At 42.3% G+C, this 16,258-nt stretch overlaps 1 protein-coding gene across 3 annotated transcripts in view; it reads right to left on the bottom strand.

Moving 5' to 3' along the window:
- CNTLN (centlein) overlaps positions 1 to 16,258 on the bottom strand; it is a 174,041-nt gene that overhangs the window by 53,399 nt on the left and 104,384 nt on the right. For all 3 annotated transcript variants that reach the window (XR_014559314.1, XM_083718417.1, XM_083718416.1), the window contains 4 exons: positions 14,521 to 15,062; positions 11,221 to 11,392; positions 9,581 to 9,653; positions 7,750 to 7,967 (listed from right to left, as the gene is read on the bottom strand). Coding sequence is in view for 2 of the 3 variants with exons in the window: in XM_083718417.1 (XP_083574543.1) it covers positions 7,750 to 7,967; positions 9,581 to 9,653; positions 11,221 to 11,392; positions 14,521 to 15,062 (1,005 nt within the window). In the remaining variant the exon portion in view is untranslated. The remainder of the gene's footprint in view (positions 1 to 7,749; positions 7,968 to 9,580; positions 9,654 to 11,220; positions 11,393 to 14,520; positions 15,063 to 16,258) is intronic.

The raw sequence follows: 16,258 nt of genomic DNA, 5'->3' as shown, positions 1-16,258 counted from the left end.
CTTACTTTATGCCAAGGAAATCCACAGGGATGTGCCTTTGTTTTCTAGGAAGGCTATGCACCAATATTTGAATACCAGCACTCCCTCTTTGAGGATAATTCACTTGCCTTGCCACATTATACCTTTTTAGCATCTAGCATCTATCAACATTCAGTTTGCATTACAATGAATATAAGCACTCAGACAGGTCTGATTCATGCCAAACAGCTGCTGTAATTTATGAATAAGCCGCATTTCCAACATGCAGCCTATGTAAGTTCATTAATAATGGAAGACTTTTTAAATAGCAATCCTGCTTTAGAGATCAGTAGAACATAAAAGGCATTTTGTTTGATCGCGGAAACACAAACCTACGGAAAGAAAAAATCTCCTACTGTATCGTGCCCTTGTACTTTAAAAAATACGCATGTCACAAAATGAAAAGAGTTACTAATTAGTATCACACCGCTGAAATGGAACCCCAAAAAAGGTCACCCAGACCCAGTCGCCATGGGACCACCCACCCACTAGCCAGAGAGCAATCCAATAATTATAATTTTATTATTTATACCCCGGCCATCTGACTGGCTCGCCCCAACCACTCTGGGCAGCTTCCAGCATATATATATATATATATATATATATATGGGTTTTGGTGTCCTCGGGTGTCTTCCCGTGTAAAAGTTGGGGTGTCTAGGCGACGTTTCGACGAGGTCTCACTCGTCATCTTCAGGCTGGTGCTTTCGGCTTCTTGTTACTGGAGCAGAGCGGGATCTCAATGTTTGAGTTCCTATAAATACTGTAGAGGGGGTGTGGTGTCTAGCCTCCAATGTTCTGGGCAGAGAGGAAGTTCCCAGGCTAGTGTGCCTTTTCTTCTTTTGTTCCTTAATTACTTGAGAGATACCTTGAGTGATTTCTTGAGTGATATCCTGAGTACCACTTAGGTGGGTCATTAGGTGTGGATTAGTTGCTAAAGTCTTTGTGTCTTGACCTCTTGAACTTTGTGAAGAGTTTTCCTGAGAAGATGGCTGTATTAATTTTGCAGATTCCAAATTGCTCTTTAACACGGAACATCACCACAAGAGAATAATCATGGAAGCCATCGAGATAGAGAAACACCCTCACAACATGAACAAGCGTGACGACACATCCCGCTTGCCAGACATCTGGAAATTAGCCCTCCCCACAAAAACTGACACCAGATCCAGAGGCACACAGAACGCCAACACCAATCAACCACACCAGACCCAAACCCAGACCCTCTCCACAGATGAATTACTGACACCATCCAGTAGCCAATCCATGGTGGCACCTCCGGATGCTGCACCCCCCTGCAATCCCTACACAGATCTGGCTGACACAAGCCACAAAACCACAGCTCGCCCCTATACACGAAGCCAAGCCAAAGCACAACTAAGTGCAATACAGCCATCTTCTCAGGAAAACTCTTCACAAAGTTCAAGAGGTCAAGACACAAAGACTTTAGCAACTAATCCACACCTAATGACCCACCTAAGTGGTACTCAGGAAATCACTCAAGGTATCTCTCAAGTAATTAAGGAACAAAAGAAGAAAAGGCACACTAGCCTGGGAACTTCCTCTCTGCCCAGAACATTGGAGGCTAGACACCACACCCCCTCTACAGTATTTATAGGAACTCAAACATTGAGATCCCGCTCTGCTCCAGTAACAAGAAGCCGAAAGCACCAGCCTGAAGATGACGAGTGAGACCTCGTCGAAACGTCGCCTAGACACCCCAACTTTTACACGGGAAGACACCCGAGGACACCAAAACCTGCATTCCTGTACCCGTGAAAATCTACGAAAGCATATATATATGAGTTACAGAATCTCTCAAATGTGTTAATTGCCAATGGATACCAGCAAAACAGGATTACGAAGCTAATCCAAAAGGAAACACCCCCCAAAAACCAAGACACAGAAGAAAACAATGGCATGGCCCTCCTTCCTTATATCAAGGGCACTACAGATAAAATTAGCAAAATCCTCCATAAACACAATATCAAAACAGCCTTTTGCACCAACCAAAAAATAGCCAATATCCTCAGAAACCCCAAGGATAAAATCCAGTTGGAAAACCAAGGGATCTATGAAATACCCTGCAAAGTCTGCCCAGCCACGTACATTGGACAAACAAACAGACGAATAAATGCACGTATCGCAGAACACAAGAATGCCGTCAAAAAAGAAGAAAAAACTTCCTCTCTTTTCCAACACATGAAAGAAACAGGACACGAAATTAATTTTGCAGATTCCAAATTGCTCTTTAACACGGAACATCACCACAAGAGAATAATCATGGAAGCCATCGAGATAGAGAAACACCCTCACAACATGAACAAGCGTGACGACACATCCCGCTTGCCAGACATCTGGAAATTAGCCCTCCCCACAAAAACTGACACCAGATCCAGAGGCACACAGAACGCCAACACCAATCAACCACACCAGACCCAAACCCAGACCCTCTCCACAGATGAATTACTGACACCATCCAGTAGCCAATCCATGGTGGCACCTCCGGATGCTGCACCCCCCTGCAATCCCTACACAGATCTGGCTGACACAAGCCACAAAACCACAGCTCGCCCCTATACACGAAGCCAAGCCAAAGCACAACTAAGTGCAATACAGCCATCTTCTCAGGAAAACTCTTCACAAAGTTCAAGAGGTCAAGACACAAAGACTTTAGCAACTAATCCACACCTAATGACCCACCTAAGTGGTACTCAGGATATCACTCAAGAAATCACTCAAGGTATCTCTCAAGTAATTAAGGAACAAAAGAAGAAAAGGCACACTAGCCTGGGAACTTCCTCTCTGCCCAGAACATTGGAGGCTAGACACCACACCCCCTCTACAGTATTTATAGGAACTCAAACATTGAGATCCCGCTCTGTTCCAGTAACAAGAAGCCGAAAGCACCAGCCTGAAGATGACGAGTGAGACCTCGTCGAAACGTCGCCTAGACACCCCAACTTTTACACGGGAAGACACCCGAGGACACCAAAACCTGCATATATATATATATATATATATATATATATATATATATACACACACACACACACACACACAAATCATTAACAAATTCCCTATACAGGGCTGCCTTCTGATGTCTTCTAAAGGTTATATAGTTACTTATCTCCTTGACGTCTCATGGGAGGGCGCTCCACACAGAGGGTGACACCAGGGAGAGAGCCCTCTGCCTGGTTCCCTGTATGGAAACCACCAGAAGGCCCTTGGAGCTGGACCTCAGTTTCCGGGCCCAATGACGGGGTGGAGACACTCCTTCAGGTATACAAGGCCGAGGCTGTTGAGGGCTTTAAAGGTCATCTCCAACACAATGCCACCCACATTAGCAGAGAGTGCTGAACACAAGAAAAGCGTTTGGGGCAAACAGCTTCAGATGGCTTCTACCAAACCTGCGCTCTTCCAGATATCGTTAGGCTCCAACTCCCATCAACCCCAGCCAGCATGTCCCAATGTCTGGAATGATACAAGAATCCCTGCACGCCCATGGAAATCGATCAGAAAAACAAAAATTCCACACTGCAGACAACTGTATGTATAGAAATCAGCTTCAATATGTGCAGCCCCATAGCCTAAATCTGCATAGTTTCTGCCTGGATTCTGTTTCTGAATCACCCTGTGCGATAGATACTAGGGAAGCCTTTCTCAACCTGTGGGTCCCCAGCTGTTGTTCAACTACAACTCCCATCACCCCTAGCTAGCAAGACCAGAGCTCAGGGATGATTGGAGGTGTAGTCCAACAGCATCTGGAGACCCACAGGTTGAGAACTGCTGTAGGGTGTTATGGAATGTCGGGAACTGGTATACATTATTATTGTTCTTATTTATTAAATTTGTATACTGCTCTATACCCACAGGTCTCAGGGCAGTTCTCAACATAAAAAAGGTAAAGGTAAAGGTACCCCTGCCCGTACGGGCCAGTCGTGACCGACTCTAGGGTTGCGTGCTCATCTCACTTAAGAGGCCGGGAGCCAGCGCTGTCCGAAGACACTTCCGGGTCACGTGGCCAGCGTGACGAAGCTGCTCTGGCGAGCCAGCACCAGCGCAGCGCACGGAAACGCCGTTTACCTTCCCGCTATAAAGCGGTACCTATTTATCTACTTGCACTTAGGGGTGCTTTCGAACTGCTAGGTGGGCAGGAGCTGGGACCGAACGACGGGAGCTCACCCTGCCGTGGGGATTCGAACCGCCGACTATACAATCGGCAAGTCCTAGGCACTGAGGTTTTACCTACAGCGCCACCCTCTCAACCTAAAAGTATAATATAAAATACACATAATAAAAATAAAAACAAGAACAACCCAATAATCCCCCCACCACATACACATTTTAAAAGGGCATTGTATGTCAATCAACCAAGACCTGATTAAAGAGGAACGTTTTTGCCTGGCAACTATAGGTGTATAATGAAGGGACCAGGCGAGCCTCACGGGGAAGAGCATTCCACAAATGGAGAGCTGTTGCAGAAAAGGTCCGTTCTCTTGTTGCCGTCCTCTGGACCTCTCGTGGAGGAGGCACACAAAAAAGGGGCTTAGGGTCCAGCTAGGGGAGAGGCAGTGAATGAGACTGAGTTGTGAAATTGGGTTTTCTGTGAGATATAGCTGAGAGAGGGCAGAGAAAAGGAATGACTAGAATGGAATTGATGGCAGGGCTTTTGCTTCTGTGAATTCAATTTAAGTGTTTGACAATGATACAAGTAAATCACAGTCTCTTCTAAAGATGTACCAAGTTAAAGCAAAAGTTACCTCCCTTAAGCCAACAGAGCTCTGAAATGCTAAGGACCTTTTCAGGGCAAAACACGGAAAGCACTGAACAACAAAGATTTTCTTTTACAAATTACTAGCATCACTGGAACTCCTTAAGAAATGCCTGCAGTCGTTTTTGAAATGCTACTGGAGGAATTCTTTAGGCTGAAACGCAGCAATCCCAAGCAGAGGCTTGAAGGAGAAACAACAGTTACACATCTGGAAGAGGAGCTGCTTCACAGCCTTTGTGTACTGCTGCCCATAGGAGCTGCAAACAGTTGCCTGGCAGGTTGCAAGTCTGTTCCCTTTTTTAAAAGCCTGGCCTCTTCAGATGAGAAGGGTTTGCTCAGCTACTCAGTCCTTTTCAGATGTCAAAGGCAACCCATAAAACAATCCGATTACTCCTGCGGAGCCACTTCTGTAGCACTATGGGAATGGGAGCAAAGGATTCTGGGTAACTTTGTCGTGGGGGGGCTTTGTAATTGGGTCGCTACATTTAAAAGGCAATGATTACTGACTTAAATTACAGTATGGCAGTTTTGCATTGTATCTTGCTTCCCTTGCGCCTCTATGAGTTTTTGCTATGCTAATGTTATATCTTACCCATGTATAATTGTCATTACCCTAGTACGTACAGCAGAGGATGTCTTAATCTGAGAAGACATCTGGTGATGGAAATTCCAGCACTGCCATTAGACACAGGGGGTGTAAGGGAAAAAACAAGCTTTTAAAAAGAGTTTCCCTGAATTTTGCCAATAATTCTTCCATGACATTTTTCTAAGGAACTCCTGAAAGATCAGATCCCATCACTTCCACATTAAGTAACAACTCCAGCTGTGATTTCTACACACTGAGTGGAAAGCCTAACTACTTTACTCACAAACAGAAGGTCTTGTTTCAGTACTTATGATGAGTCTCGGAAACTGTATACCAAACCCCAAATGCGCAGTCACCCTGCGGTAATTTTGCTGGAAAATATGGGGGGCAAGGTTTTCATTGCAAAGATAACACAATATGGGCTCTGGAATTCTACAGATAATTCATGTAACTAAGAGAAAATATTAAATCCAACATATATATTATGAGATAGTTACAAACATGCACTGTGTGTGAGAGAGGGGTGGAGGAGGGAGGGATAATGAATCTAGCCATCCAGGAATCAGACGCCAGCCAATCCTCGGGTTGCAGGAACTGTAAAATCAGTCTCGAAAATGAACATCTGGAACATTTACATCTTAAATCTAGAGCTGATCTTATACGACCAGAGTCCATGGGGATGATGATAAAGTATTGACTGAATGAACACCTGTTTGTGTTGATTTACATACCTTTTTCTTCAGTTTCATTCAGTCAAAAGGTTATCTTGTCTACGCATACTATGTTAACAAAAGCTTATGTACTGGGCTGCGTTTGATCCAGGGTCATGAATTAGGTATACAAAGAATGTTACATTAACACGTTTTTATGATGTATAAGCAGGGGTGGGTTTTTTTGAGCTAAGAGCAACTTTCCCTACAGCTACTAACACCCACAATTTTAAACCCGTCCAGATCATTCCAGTGGCTTGTATTTTCACTTCCATCCTATCCTGCTTTGCAGCCTATAGATGCCAAAAACCATCTACATCCATTAAAATATTACGTGGGTGGGCAGTAAGCATGACAGCATGTCATTAAAGGATAATAGCATAAGAAAATATCTGCTGTTGTCCACAAACTTTTGTAATCAATAGATGCCAAAGATCATCTACATCTATTACAACATTTCCAGAGTGAATTGTAAGTGTAACATCACATCATAAAAAGCACATGTCAGTATCTCCTGCTGCCCACTAAGTTACTACATTACCACTCAGTGACCTAGTTCTCATATCACACTAAGCCAAACCTTGGCTTGGCACCAATGTACACAATCTTGGAAAAAAGCTTGCAACTTTCTTTGCTGATCCTAGCCAAGATTTGGCTTGGTGTATCACCGGAACCTAGACTCATGAGCTATAACTAAAGTTTGCCCATTGATTTACAGCTCGCAGATTGTTTGGGAAAGCTAACCAGCCAATTTCTTGATCATAGGCAGTACTAAAAATGTGTTTTTTCTATCACTTGGTCTTTTGAAACCCAAAGCTACCTCTAAAATGCATATGTTCCTGCAGTGACTACAGCGATGTTTTACCTCCTTAATTTTCACTGGAAGGTAGCCGAAACCTCTTCTTAAAGTGATTTCTCCTTTGGTAGCACTAATAGAGCACGTTAAGCATAACTGGTTGAAATCAGAAAATTAAAATTGGATGCTGAGATTTGGCACATAACTTGTATAGATATTTTGCCCAACTTTCTGCAACAGTTTTATCTCTCTCTTTTTTGGCTTGGAGAGAATTACTTTTTCTTGAAACCTGTGTCTAGTGTGTTTGTTAGTAAAGGCAGCAAGGAAAAAATGTGTGTGACTATTTTTACATGTGGTTTAGTTTCCATATTTTCTCAAAAGTTACCTTTCAAAAACTCTGGTCACCTAGGGGAGGAGAAAGGATGAAGAAATCTGAAAACACATTTGCCAAAATCCAGTTCTACCTGTCCTCAGAAGCCCTAAATAGGCAAGGAGAATTTCTAGGCTTTGATCACATGCCAGTCCAACACAGTCTTTTGCGGTTAGGTACATTATTTATGGCTTTCAATTAACTTACCATCAGAAGATCGCTCAGGAGGAATATGCCAATATGAGCACTACCTGTATTCCTTTACCACAAGACAAACAAGTGTCAGGTAGGTGTTCATATTTTTTGATGCTTGGCACGGATAGCTAAATGGAATCTCCACATTCAGAAGTATAATGTACCTTTGTGAATTTCACAATACCAGTGTCATGCACCCACAGGTATCTTTGAATTCAGATAGATAGGTAAACAGATGTATATGATTAATTTGGCCACCAAACTTTGCTTTTCTTGCATGTCGAGACTACAGTGCTCCATTACCTGAATAGTTTGCTTGCTGGCCTGAAGTCTTTGTTCAACAAGATGCAGCTGGGATGTTAATTTTTTATTTGTTTCCCTGGACGTTTTGAGAGATGACATGGCTGTCTTTTTCGAATTCTGAAGAATGGCTAACTGCTGCTGTAAGGATGTAATCCGTCCCCTGAGTGAAATGGCACAGCCAGGTTTCTGACCCACGATACTTCTCTTCTCTCTGTTTACTAAATATTGGTCACAGAGATCAACAATTAATTTGATGGTTTCCATTGACCTTTGATGAAATGGTCATCCTCTTGTCACACTTTAATGCCTCACAACTAAACATTCTTTAGAATCAAGTCCTAATCAAGCCCACTTTTCTAGTTGAGACAATGCAGGATTTAGTATACAGTACTACTATGCCGAGGGACGCGGGTGGCACTGTGGGTTAAACCACAGAGCCTAGAACTTGCCGATCAGAAGGTCAGTGGTTCGAATCCCCGTGACGGGGTGAGCTCCCGTTGCTCGGTCCCAGCTCTTGCCAACCAAGCAGTTTGAAAGCATTTCAAAGTGCAAGTAGATAAATAGGTACCACTCCGGCGGGAAGGTAAACGCTGTTTCCGTGCGCTGCTCTGGTTCGCCAGAAGTGGCTTAGTCATGCCGGCCACATGACCCGGAAGCTGTACTCTGACTCCCTCGGCCAATAAAGAGAGATGACTGGACCTAATGGTCAGGGGTCCCTTTACCTTTACTTACTACTATGTGGGCATTAAATGCATGCTAGATGCTGTGCGCATGACTGATAGAAGACTATTTAAAAGTAATGTATCAGAAGTGAAGAGGGTGTGTCTTCAAATTTCTCTCTTTGCAAATTTGAAAGCACATTGGTTATCATAGTAGAGACAACAGGCGGAGCAGGCCAGACGTTATCGTTTGATTTTGGATCAGACTGTGCTAAAGGAAATGCCCCCCGAGGTCCTAAACTCTGAGTCATTCTACTTGACCTGCAAACGCAACTCCAGAGAGTACTGGCTGTGCGCCCCCACCTCAGGATACAAGGCAGACATGAAGAATACTGCACTCTCCCAGTTAAGAATTTGTCCAGAATTTGACCATCTCCAACACCTTTCTTACTTCAACTGAATACCATAGGTAAAGGTAAAGGGACCCCTGACCATTAGGTCTAGTCGTGGCCGACTCTGGGGTTGCAGCGCTCATCTCACTTTATTGGCCGAGGGAGCCGGCGTACAGCTTCCGGGTCATGTGGCCAGCAGGACTAAGCCCCTTCTGGCGAACCAGAGCAGTACACGGAAACGCCGTTTATCTTCCCGCCGGAGCGGTACCTATTTATCTACTTGCGCTTTGACGTGCTTTCAAACTGCTAGGTTGGCAGGAGCTGGGACCAAACAATGGGAGCTCACCCCGTCACGAGGATTCGAACCACCGACCTTCTCATCAGCAAGTCCTAGGCTCGGTGGTTTAACCCACAGCGCCACCCATACTTTTCCCAAATACTTGGGATTAGGTCATAAGACTGTACAAAATTCAGCACTAATGCAGTCATGAATTTGCTCATCAATTGTGTTCTCAGTGATTTAGGCTTCTGGTAAATAAGTAAAGGGCAGCAGTTTGGTACTGCATGGACCACAGAAGGTGGTATGTACTGTTCTGTTACTGCTCAAAACCCTGCTAATGTTAAATAAGTTACAGAAATTGGCCTCAGATACCAGGGACAGGAGAAAAATACATGCATACGTGATATTTAACTGGCTTAGTTTACATTAAAAGTCACTCTACACAAATATTAGAGTGCAATGATAATAGGATGATAATTTTTACTTTATAAGAATTTTACCTTTACTTGGGATGAGAGCTGAATGCAAGATCTTCTTTCTGTGGAAAGGAACTACTTCTGTTTCTTTCTTTTGCTAGAGTCACCAAAAAGAAACATGTACAGAATAGTAGAGCATGTGGCTATACATGAGATAGTTGGGTATTTTAAAAAGCTACAAATCAGCAAAGGAGGACACCTTCACCCTGGTGTGGCTTCCCTTTATCACACATACAGCACAACTAAACAATTACCTATCCCCCACAACTTAATACAAATCAATATGGATAATCTGGCCCTAGCAAAAAAAAAAAACCAACAACCCATACCATCAAACCACACTGTAACAAACTGAATGCAACCAACCAAATTCTGGACTCTCTAATTTCTTGCAATGCCTATCTATCTATGTACATATGCACACAAATAACCTACCCTCGTGACGCTGACACGAAAACCCTGCACAAACACTATGCACTAGGACGAAAGATCATTATCCCCCTACCTCCCTCACTCCTTCTCTCTCTCTCTCTCTCTCTCTCTCTCTCTCTCTCTCCCCTCTCTTTCCCCCCAACAGCACAATACGACAATAGTGTCTTATACCAAATGAGAACGAACTATGAAATAGACTCTATGAAAGTGGAGATGTTAGATGCACTTTTACTTGTTTATTTGTTTGTTTTGTAACACAAGGAAACAATTAATAAAAACTATTTTTGTTTAAAAACGTACAGATTATCCTTCCCTTTGTGAATCAACAAGAGACTAATCAACAATGTAGAAAGTGAAGCACTTCCCGTATTTACTGAACTCTGAATACATAAAGATTGGGATTGTGCATGTGTTGCTTAGTAAGGTGAGAGCAGTAAGAATACAGGAGTGGTCAATCGCACCCTGCATAACTGGAAGGCTGCTCTGTGGAGGAGAACAAACTTTGGGAATTCACCCGGGCAATCACTCAGACAGACCATCAAAATATACCTTAATGCAGATCAAGGCATCTTCCCAAACACACTTTATTATGCTAAGAAATATTGCGAGATACCAAACAAAAAGTTCTCTGTGGAACACATATCTGAAATGCCAATGCAAATCTCATTCAGCTCAATCATGGCTCCTACTAGAACAGCATTTAACAGCTGTATATCAGAGTTCATATAAACTAAGCTCTCTTTGGACAACAAATAATGGTGTGAAGGGTGCACTGCCTGATGAGCCAAGAAGGGAACACCTGGTAGCTTACACAGATGCTAACAGGATTTGCAGTGACACTGTGAAAACAAAGAGATCCGTGCTGTGAGTGACTTTAAATAAATAGTTGCCACACAGCACAGGTTTCATACAGGGCTACTATACTTGTGACTGATTAAAAGATCTGTTGCAGAGGTAAGTAAATGCTCAGGATGTGATTTTCAGCTGTTGCCCCAGTGCAATGTCATACAACACTAACAATATTTGGTAACAGAGTGGCTGTTTAGCCAGCTTGTTCATGCCTTATCAGACTTGTGATGTTGCCACTTCCTCATAGTTTGATCCCCTGCCACTCTGTTAACATATCTTGAGAGGAACCACTATGTACAAGACAAATGCATTTGATCACCATTAAATATTTGTCACATACATTGAAGAGCAGCATGGTTAAATGTGCTCAAGTCCATTTTTACCTTTTTGTAGCATATTTTGCTTGGGCCTTCTAAATGCACACTGTTTGGAGGCATGCAATTATCTTCCACCTTATTTTGTTCCAGTTGGTCATTTTTGTCTGTCAGTGGAGTATGCTGTGCTCTTTTTGCAGTTATTGTCCCCAGATTCTCGGAAACTGGTGTTTCAGAGTCACTATGAAGACCAGATTTGGAAACATTAGAACATTGGGGTTTAATGATCTCCAATTATCCAACAAAGCAGAAAATAAAGCAACCACATAATGATCTAGGAAAAACAAACACACAAACTAAAGTGCTATTATTATTATTATTATTATTAATAATAATAATACCCCACACATCAGGCTGGGTTTCACCTCTGGGCAGCTTACAGCATATCAAAAAACATAAAACATCAAGCATTAAAAATCTCCTGATAAAGGGTGCCTTCAGATGTCCTCTAAAAGTTGTGTAATTCTTTATTTCCTTGACACCTGAAGGGAGCGTTTTCCAAAAGGAGGGCACCACTACCGAGAAGGCCCTCTGCCTGGCTCCCTGTGACTTCACTTCTCACAGTGAGGGAACCAGCAGAAGACCCTCAGAGGACCTTAGTCCTCCAAACTTTCACCGCATATCCTGAAATTTAGAGAAATAAGTTATATGAAGTACTGACTATAAGAATGTAATTTCATCATCTTTATTTTGATTCCTTTTAAAATGTAATGGATGCTCCCTGCTTAAGGAAAGGGAATGGAGAAAGGAAACAGCAGCAAGAAATCCCAACAACTGCTCTGATTCCTTGCATTAGTTGCCCAGGACTCTGGGGGCCACTTATCACTTGACCCTTGGATGTTGCAACTGTATCTAAAGATCCAGAATAGAATAATTGTTCTGTTTTTCTTTAAGGAAATATGTGTATTGGGAAAATTCTGAGAAGCCATTAATTCTCTCCTCTAGACAGGGTTATGCATAGTTCAGACATTATATTTTCACTGGCATAGGCGTGACATTTCTGCATAGGCCACATGTGGCCTTGCTTGTCCCCAAATCTGTGGGAGAACTTTCACCCAGAATTCAGAAAGAACCTAATGGTAACCATATAAAGGGCATAGGATCATTGATAAATATGAAAAGCAACGGTGCCCAGCTTACTTTGAGGTGACTTAAAGAATATGCCGACTGAAAGCCTTCAGTGATGGCAAGGGAGAACTTAATCTCAAACTTTTAAAACTGAATTAAGCTTCATCTGATTGCCTCTAAGGATACATGTGCCTAGTATGTTTCTTTTGTATCCTGAGAGCGCTGATTTCGCATATTTGAATAAAGCAGATTCAGATTGTTGGTGCTTTGGACTACAATACACATTATCCCTGACCACACACCATGCAGACTGAGGCTGATGGGAACTGTAATCCCAAACAACAAGATGAGATCAGGGTGGGGAAACTGGTATAAGACAACACGGATGACCTAACTCAATCCATGACAGCTTCCTAAGCCCTTAACATTACAGTGGTGCCTCGCAAGACGAAATTAATCCGTTCCGCGAGTCTCTTCGTCTTGCGGTTTTTTCGTCTTGCGAAGCACAGCTATTAGCGGCTTAGCGGCTATTAATGGCTTAGCGGCTTTAAGAAAAAGGAAACAAACTCGCAAGAACTCGCAAGACGTTTTGTCTTGCGAAGCAAGCCCATAGGGAAATTCGTCTTGCGGAACGACTCAAAAAACGGAAAACTCTTTCATCTTGCGCGTTTTTTGTCTTGCGAGGTACCACTGTATATACACAAAGACATACACACACACATGATCAAATACTTGAGATAAAAAGAAACCTCAAATGTTTCCATCATGGCCCAAACTACTTACTACCAAACAGTGTTATGTTTCTGTGATATTGCCACCTTTAGTAGCAGAAGTTGAAAATGACCACTCCTCCTGTCGTGGAAGGAATGTGAAAGCTACAAAATTTATATATTATCCAGATTTCAAATTAAAGTCAAGGTCTGATCGAAACCATGGATGAAGAACCTGTAGTCCTCCATATATTGCTAGACTCTAACTCCCATCATCCTTAAGCATTGGCAATGGTGGCTGGGGCTGATGGGAACTAGAGTCCAATAACTTCTGGCGGGCCGTGGGTTCCCCACCCACATCTAAACTCTTAAACATCTTATAAAGATAATGTGCAAATTGTTAAAAAGGATCTTCAATTATTATTGGTTAAGACAAGCATCACATGACCTGGAAGATCCTTTGTTGTACCCATTTTTAAAACGGATGTTTCTTATTGCAGACTTATTCTGCACACATTTGGTTCATTTGATGAATACAAATAACTGTCCAAAACCAACTTTCCATAACTGCAAATTTACAAATGTACTATACAATTCAGGTTGAACATGAAAAGGGGTGTGATAAATTTATTTGATTTTACAACATTCATAAGATTAAAAAAAAACCACACACACAAAACCCACACAAATGAACATGAGCTAACCCCTTTTGGGAATACTGGGAAATATTCAAGGCATTATTCTCATGTGCAAATGGCAAGTTCTGAAAGTTGGATGACGCACATTACATGTATGAAATCAAATCAAGTGGGAAGCTGAGGAACTTTGCACCCATTGGCCTCTTACAACCTATGGAAACATCCTGAAGTGGCTTCAAATAGCATTTGCTAAGGACTGTTTCTAAGCACCTATGCAGTTATACTTACCTTTACAGAAAACTGATTTTTCAACCATCATTCAATTAAAGTTAGTACAATGAATGCACATAAAACATACATGAAATAATTAGTGTGGATGATCCTTAATTTAAAGGACGTTAAACAGCTTGTAGACATCTGGTTGCAAGCTGAAATGGGTCATTCAAAATTTATCTAACTAAATTAAGGGGAGAAAATGTTTCTACTCCCAGGTCGGCATGTCACAAGATAACTAAACCGACTTCGCAAGGCTTGCCTGGGAATCCTTAGCTGTCAGTGGTAAATATGCAAAGGGCCAGCAAATTAAATCAACCTGCCAAACTGTCAATTTCAAGCCTCATGACTGCATGAAAATAGCATCACTGGAAGAAATCAAGCATCGCCTTCTTTTGGGTTTCCTGGCACCTACTCAAATACTCCTGCAGTTGTGGCTAATTTTGCATGCAAATTTCAGTCAATAAACTCAGAACAAGACCTCCCAAGATATTTCAAAGGCTCTGACAGTATTTTTTCTGAATACCAAATCGACAGTAGTTAAAATTCAATCTCTATTTGCTAGTACTTTACATATGCACAGTGTCCCCTCTACAGAGCGAAGTTAATGAGAGCCGTACCTGCTTTCACTCACATCCTCCCAGCCGTCCTTATTGAAGTTCTCAAATACACCGCTCATAACCTTGATGGACTGATTGAGAAGAGACTGGTGATATCCCACTAAGCCTTTCTTCTTCCCTGTTTTCAACTTAACTTTGGCACTTCTACTCTTACACAGACATTGCCTGCAGGATGCCTCCGCATTGGCCATGGAAGGCACTGTCCTTGCTCTGTCCAGCGAACTCTGCAATTGCCTCACTTGACTCAGTAGATCCTTGTTTTCATCTCTCAGCGAGTTTGCTTCTGCCAATTGCCTCTTCAGAGAGGCAACCTCTCTCTCTAGCCCATCTATCAGTAGCAGCAGGTCTGCTTTGTCCTGCTGGACTTCTTTGATTTGTTTCAGTAGCATCTCCAGCTCCTTCTCACTGGCCTCTGCTTCTTCGTTCTGCTGTTTGAGCAATCCTTTCAGATCACTGTTACCTTTCGTTAACTCTTTGTTGATTTCCTTCAATCTCCTTGATTCTCTCTCGAAACTCTTTAGCCTCCTTTCCAGTTCCAAAACCTAAATACAACAGTAAAAAAATAATAATAAATTCAGTTTTAACCTTTCAGACAGCAGTCAGTCTAGCAATTATGTCTTAATGTCCTATATACTCTCTATGAAAACAAAATTGCATCCAATGCAAGGGCAAAAGCTATTTAAAGTACCTAATCGAAAAATAATTCCAAGGTAGTGCAGATGAATGCATTTGAACTGCAATAATACATCTGTTATACAAAGGGCAGATGGTAAAAGGAAGTTAACATTCCCAACAAAGTGACACAGAAGTCTAAATATAGTCAGAGACTTTCAGCACAATCTTATACACGTCTGCTCAGATGGAAGTCCCATTGAGTTCAGTGGGGCATACTCCCAGGTAAGTGGGAACGGAATTGCAGTCAGGGGTGCCAACTTGAATAAAATATGGGAGGAGCAGGTAAGCCCGCCCCACATAATCACAAGATGCGGCATGCACACAACATTTGAATGGCAACGTCCATCAGCTCTGGGAGTGTGCCCTCAAATATTTTATTGGGGAGGCTGAAGAGACCTCGGCCCTTGGAAGCAATATATTGCCTGGACACTGCAATGGATTGCATATAGACTAACAGTAGACAGGAACGTGGGATGGGTTTTCTGGGCCACCCCCTCGATTATGGAACTCCCTCCCTAGGGAGATTAGATTAACCCTTTCATTGCTCAGCTTCTGGATGACAGTAAAGAGATTTTTCTTCTTTTTTTAATAATAGCCTCTTTAGTCTTGTTGAGGTGTAATTGCTCAACATTCAATTTTTGTTTTTAGCTATATTTCTTCTTTTTAAAATTGCTTTCACGTCTGCTTTATACACAACCTTGAGAGCCGTGTGTCCAAAGGTTATCCCAGATATCAGACATTATTAAACTTTAAAATAAATTCTGCACATTAAATTCAGACTGAGATACACTGTCACAAGAAATAATATTTATAATTTCAGTTATTTTGATGCTTATAAACTTAATACAATGGTACCTTGGGTTACATACGCTTCAGGTTACAGACTCCGCTAACCCAGAAATAGTACCTCGGGTTAAGAACTTTGCTTCAGGATGAGAACAGAAATTGTGCTGCGGTGGCATGGCAGCAGCAGGAGGCCCCTTTAGCTAAAGTGGTGCTTCAGGTTAAGAACAGTTTCAGGTTAAGAACGGACCTCCGGAACAAATTAAGTATTTAACCTGAG

Source organism: Podarcis gaigeae (assembly GCF_964106915.1).
Source record: "Podarcis gaigeae genome assembly, chromosome: 17".
NCBI classification, from domain to species: domain Eukaryota; kingdom Metazoa; phylum Chordata; class Lepidosauria; order Squamata; family Lacertidae; genus Podarcis; species Podarcis gaigeae.
The sequence above is the reverse complement of the archived record's forward strand: the minus strand, read 5'-3'. Positions and strand labels throughout refer to the sequence as shown.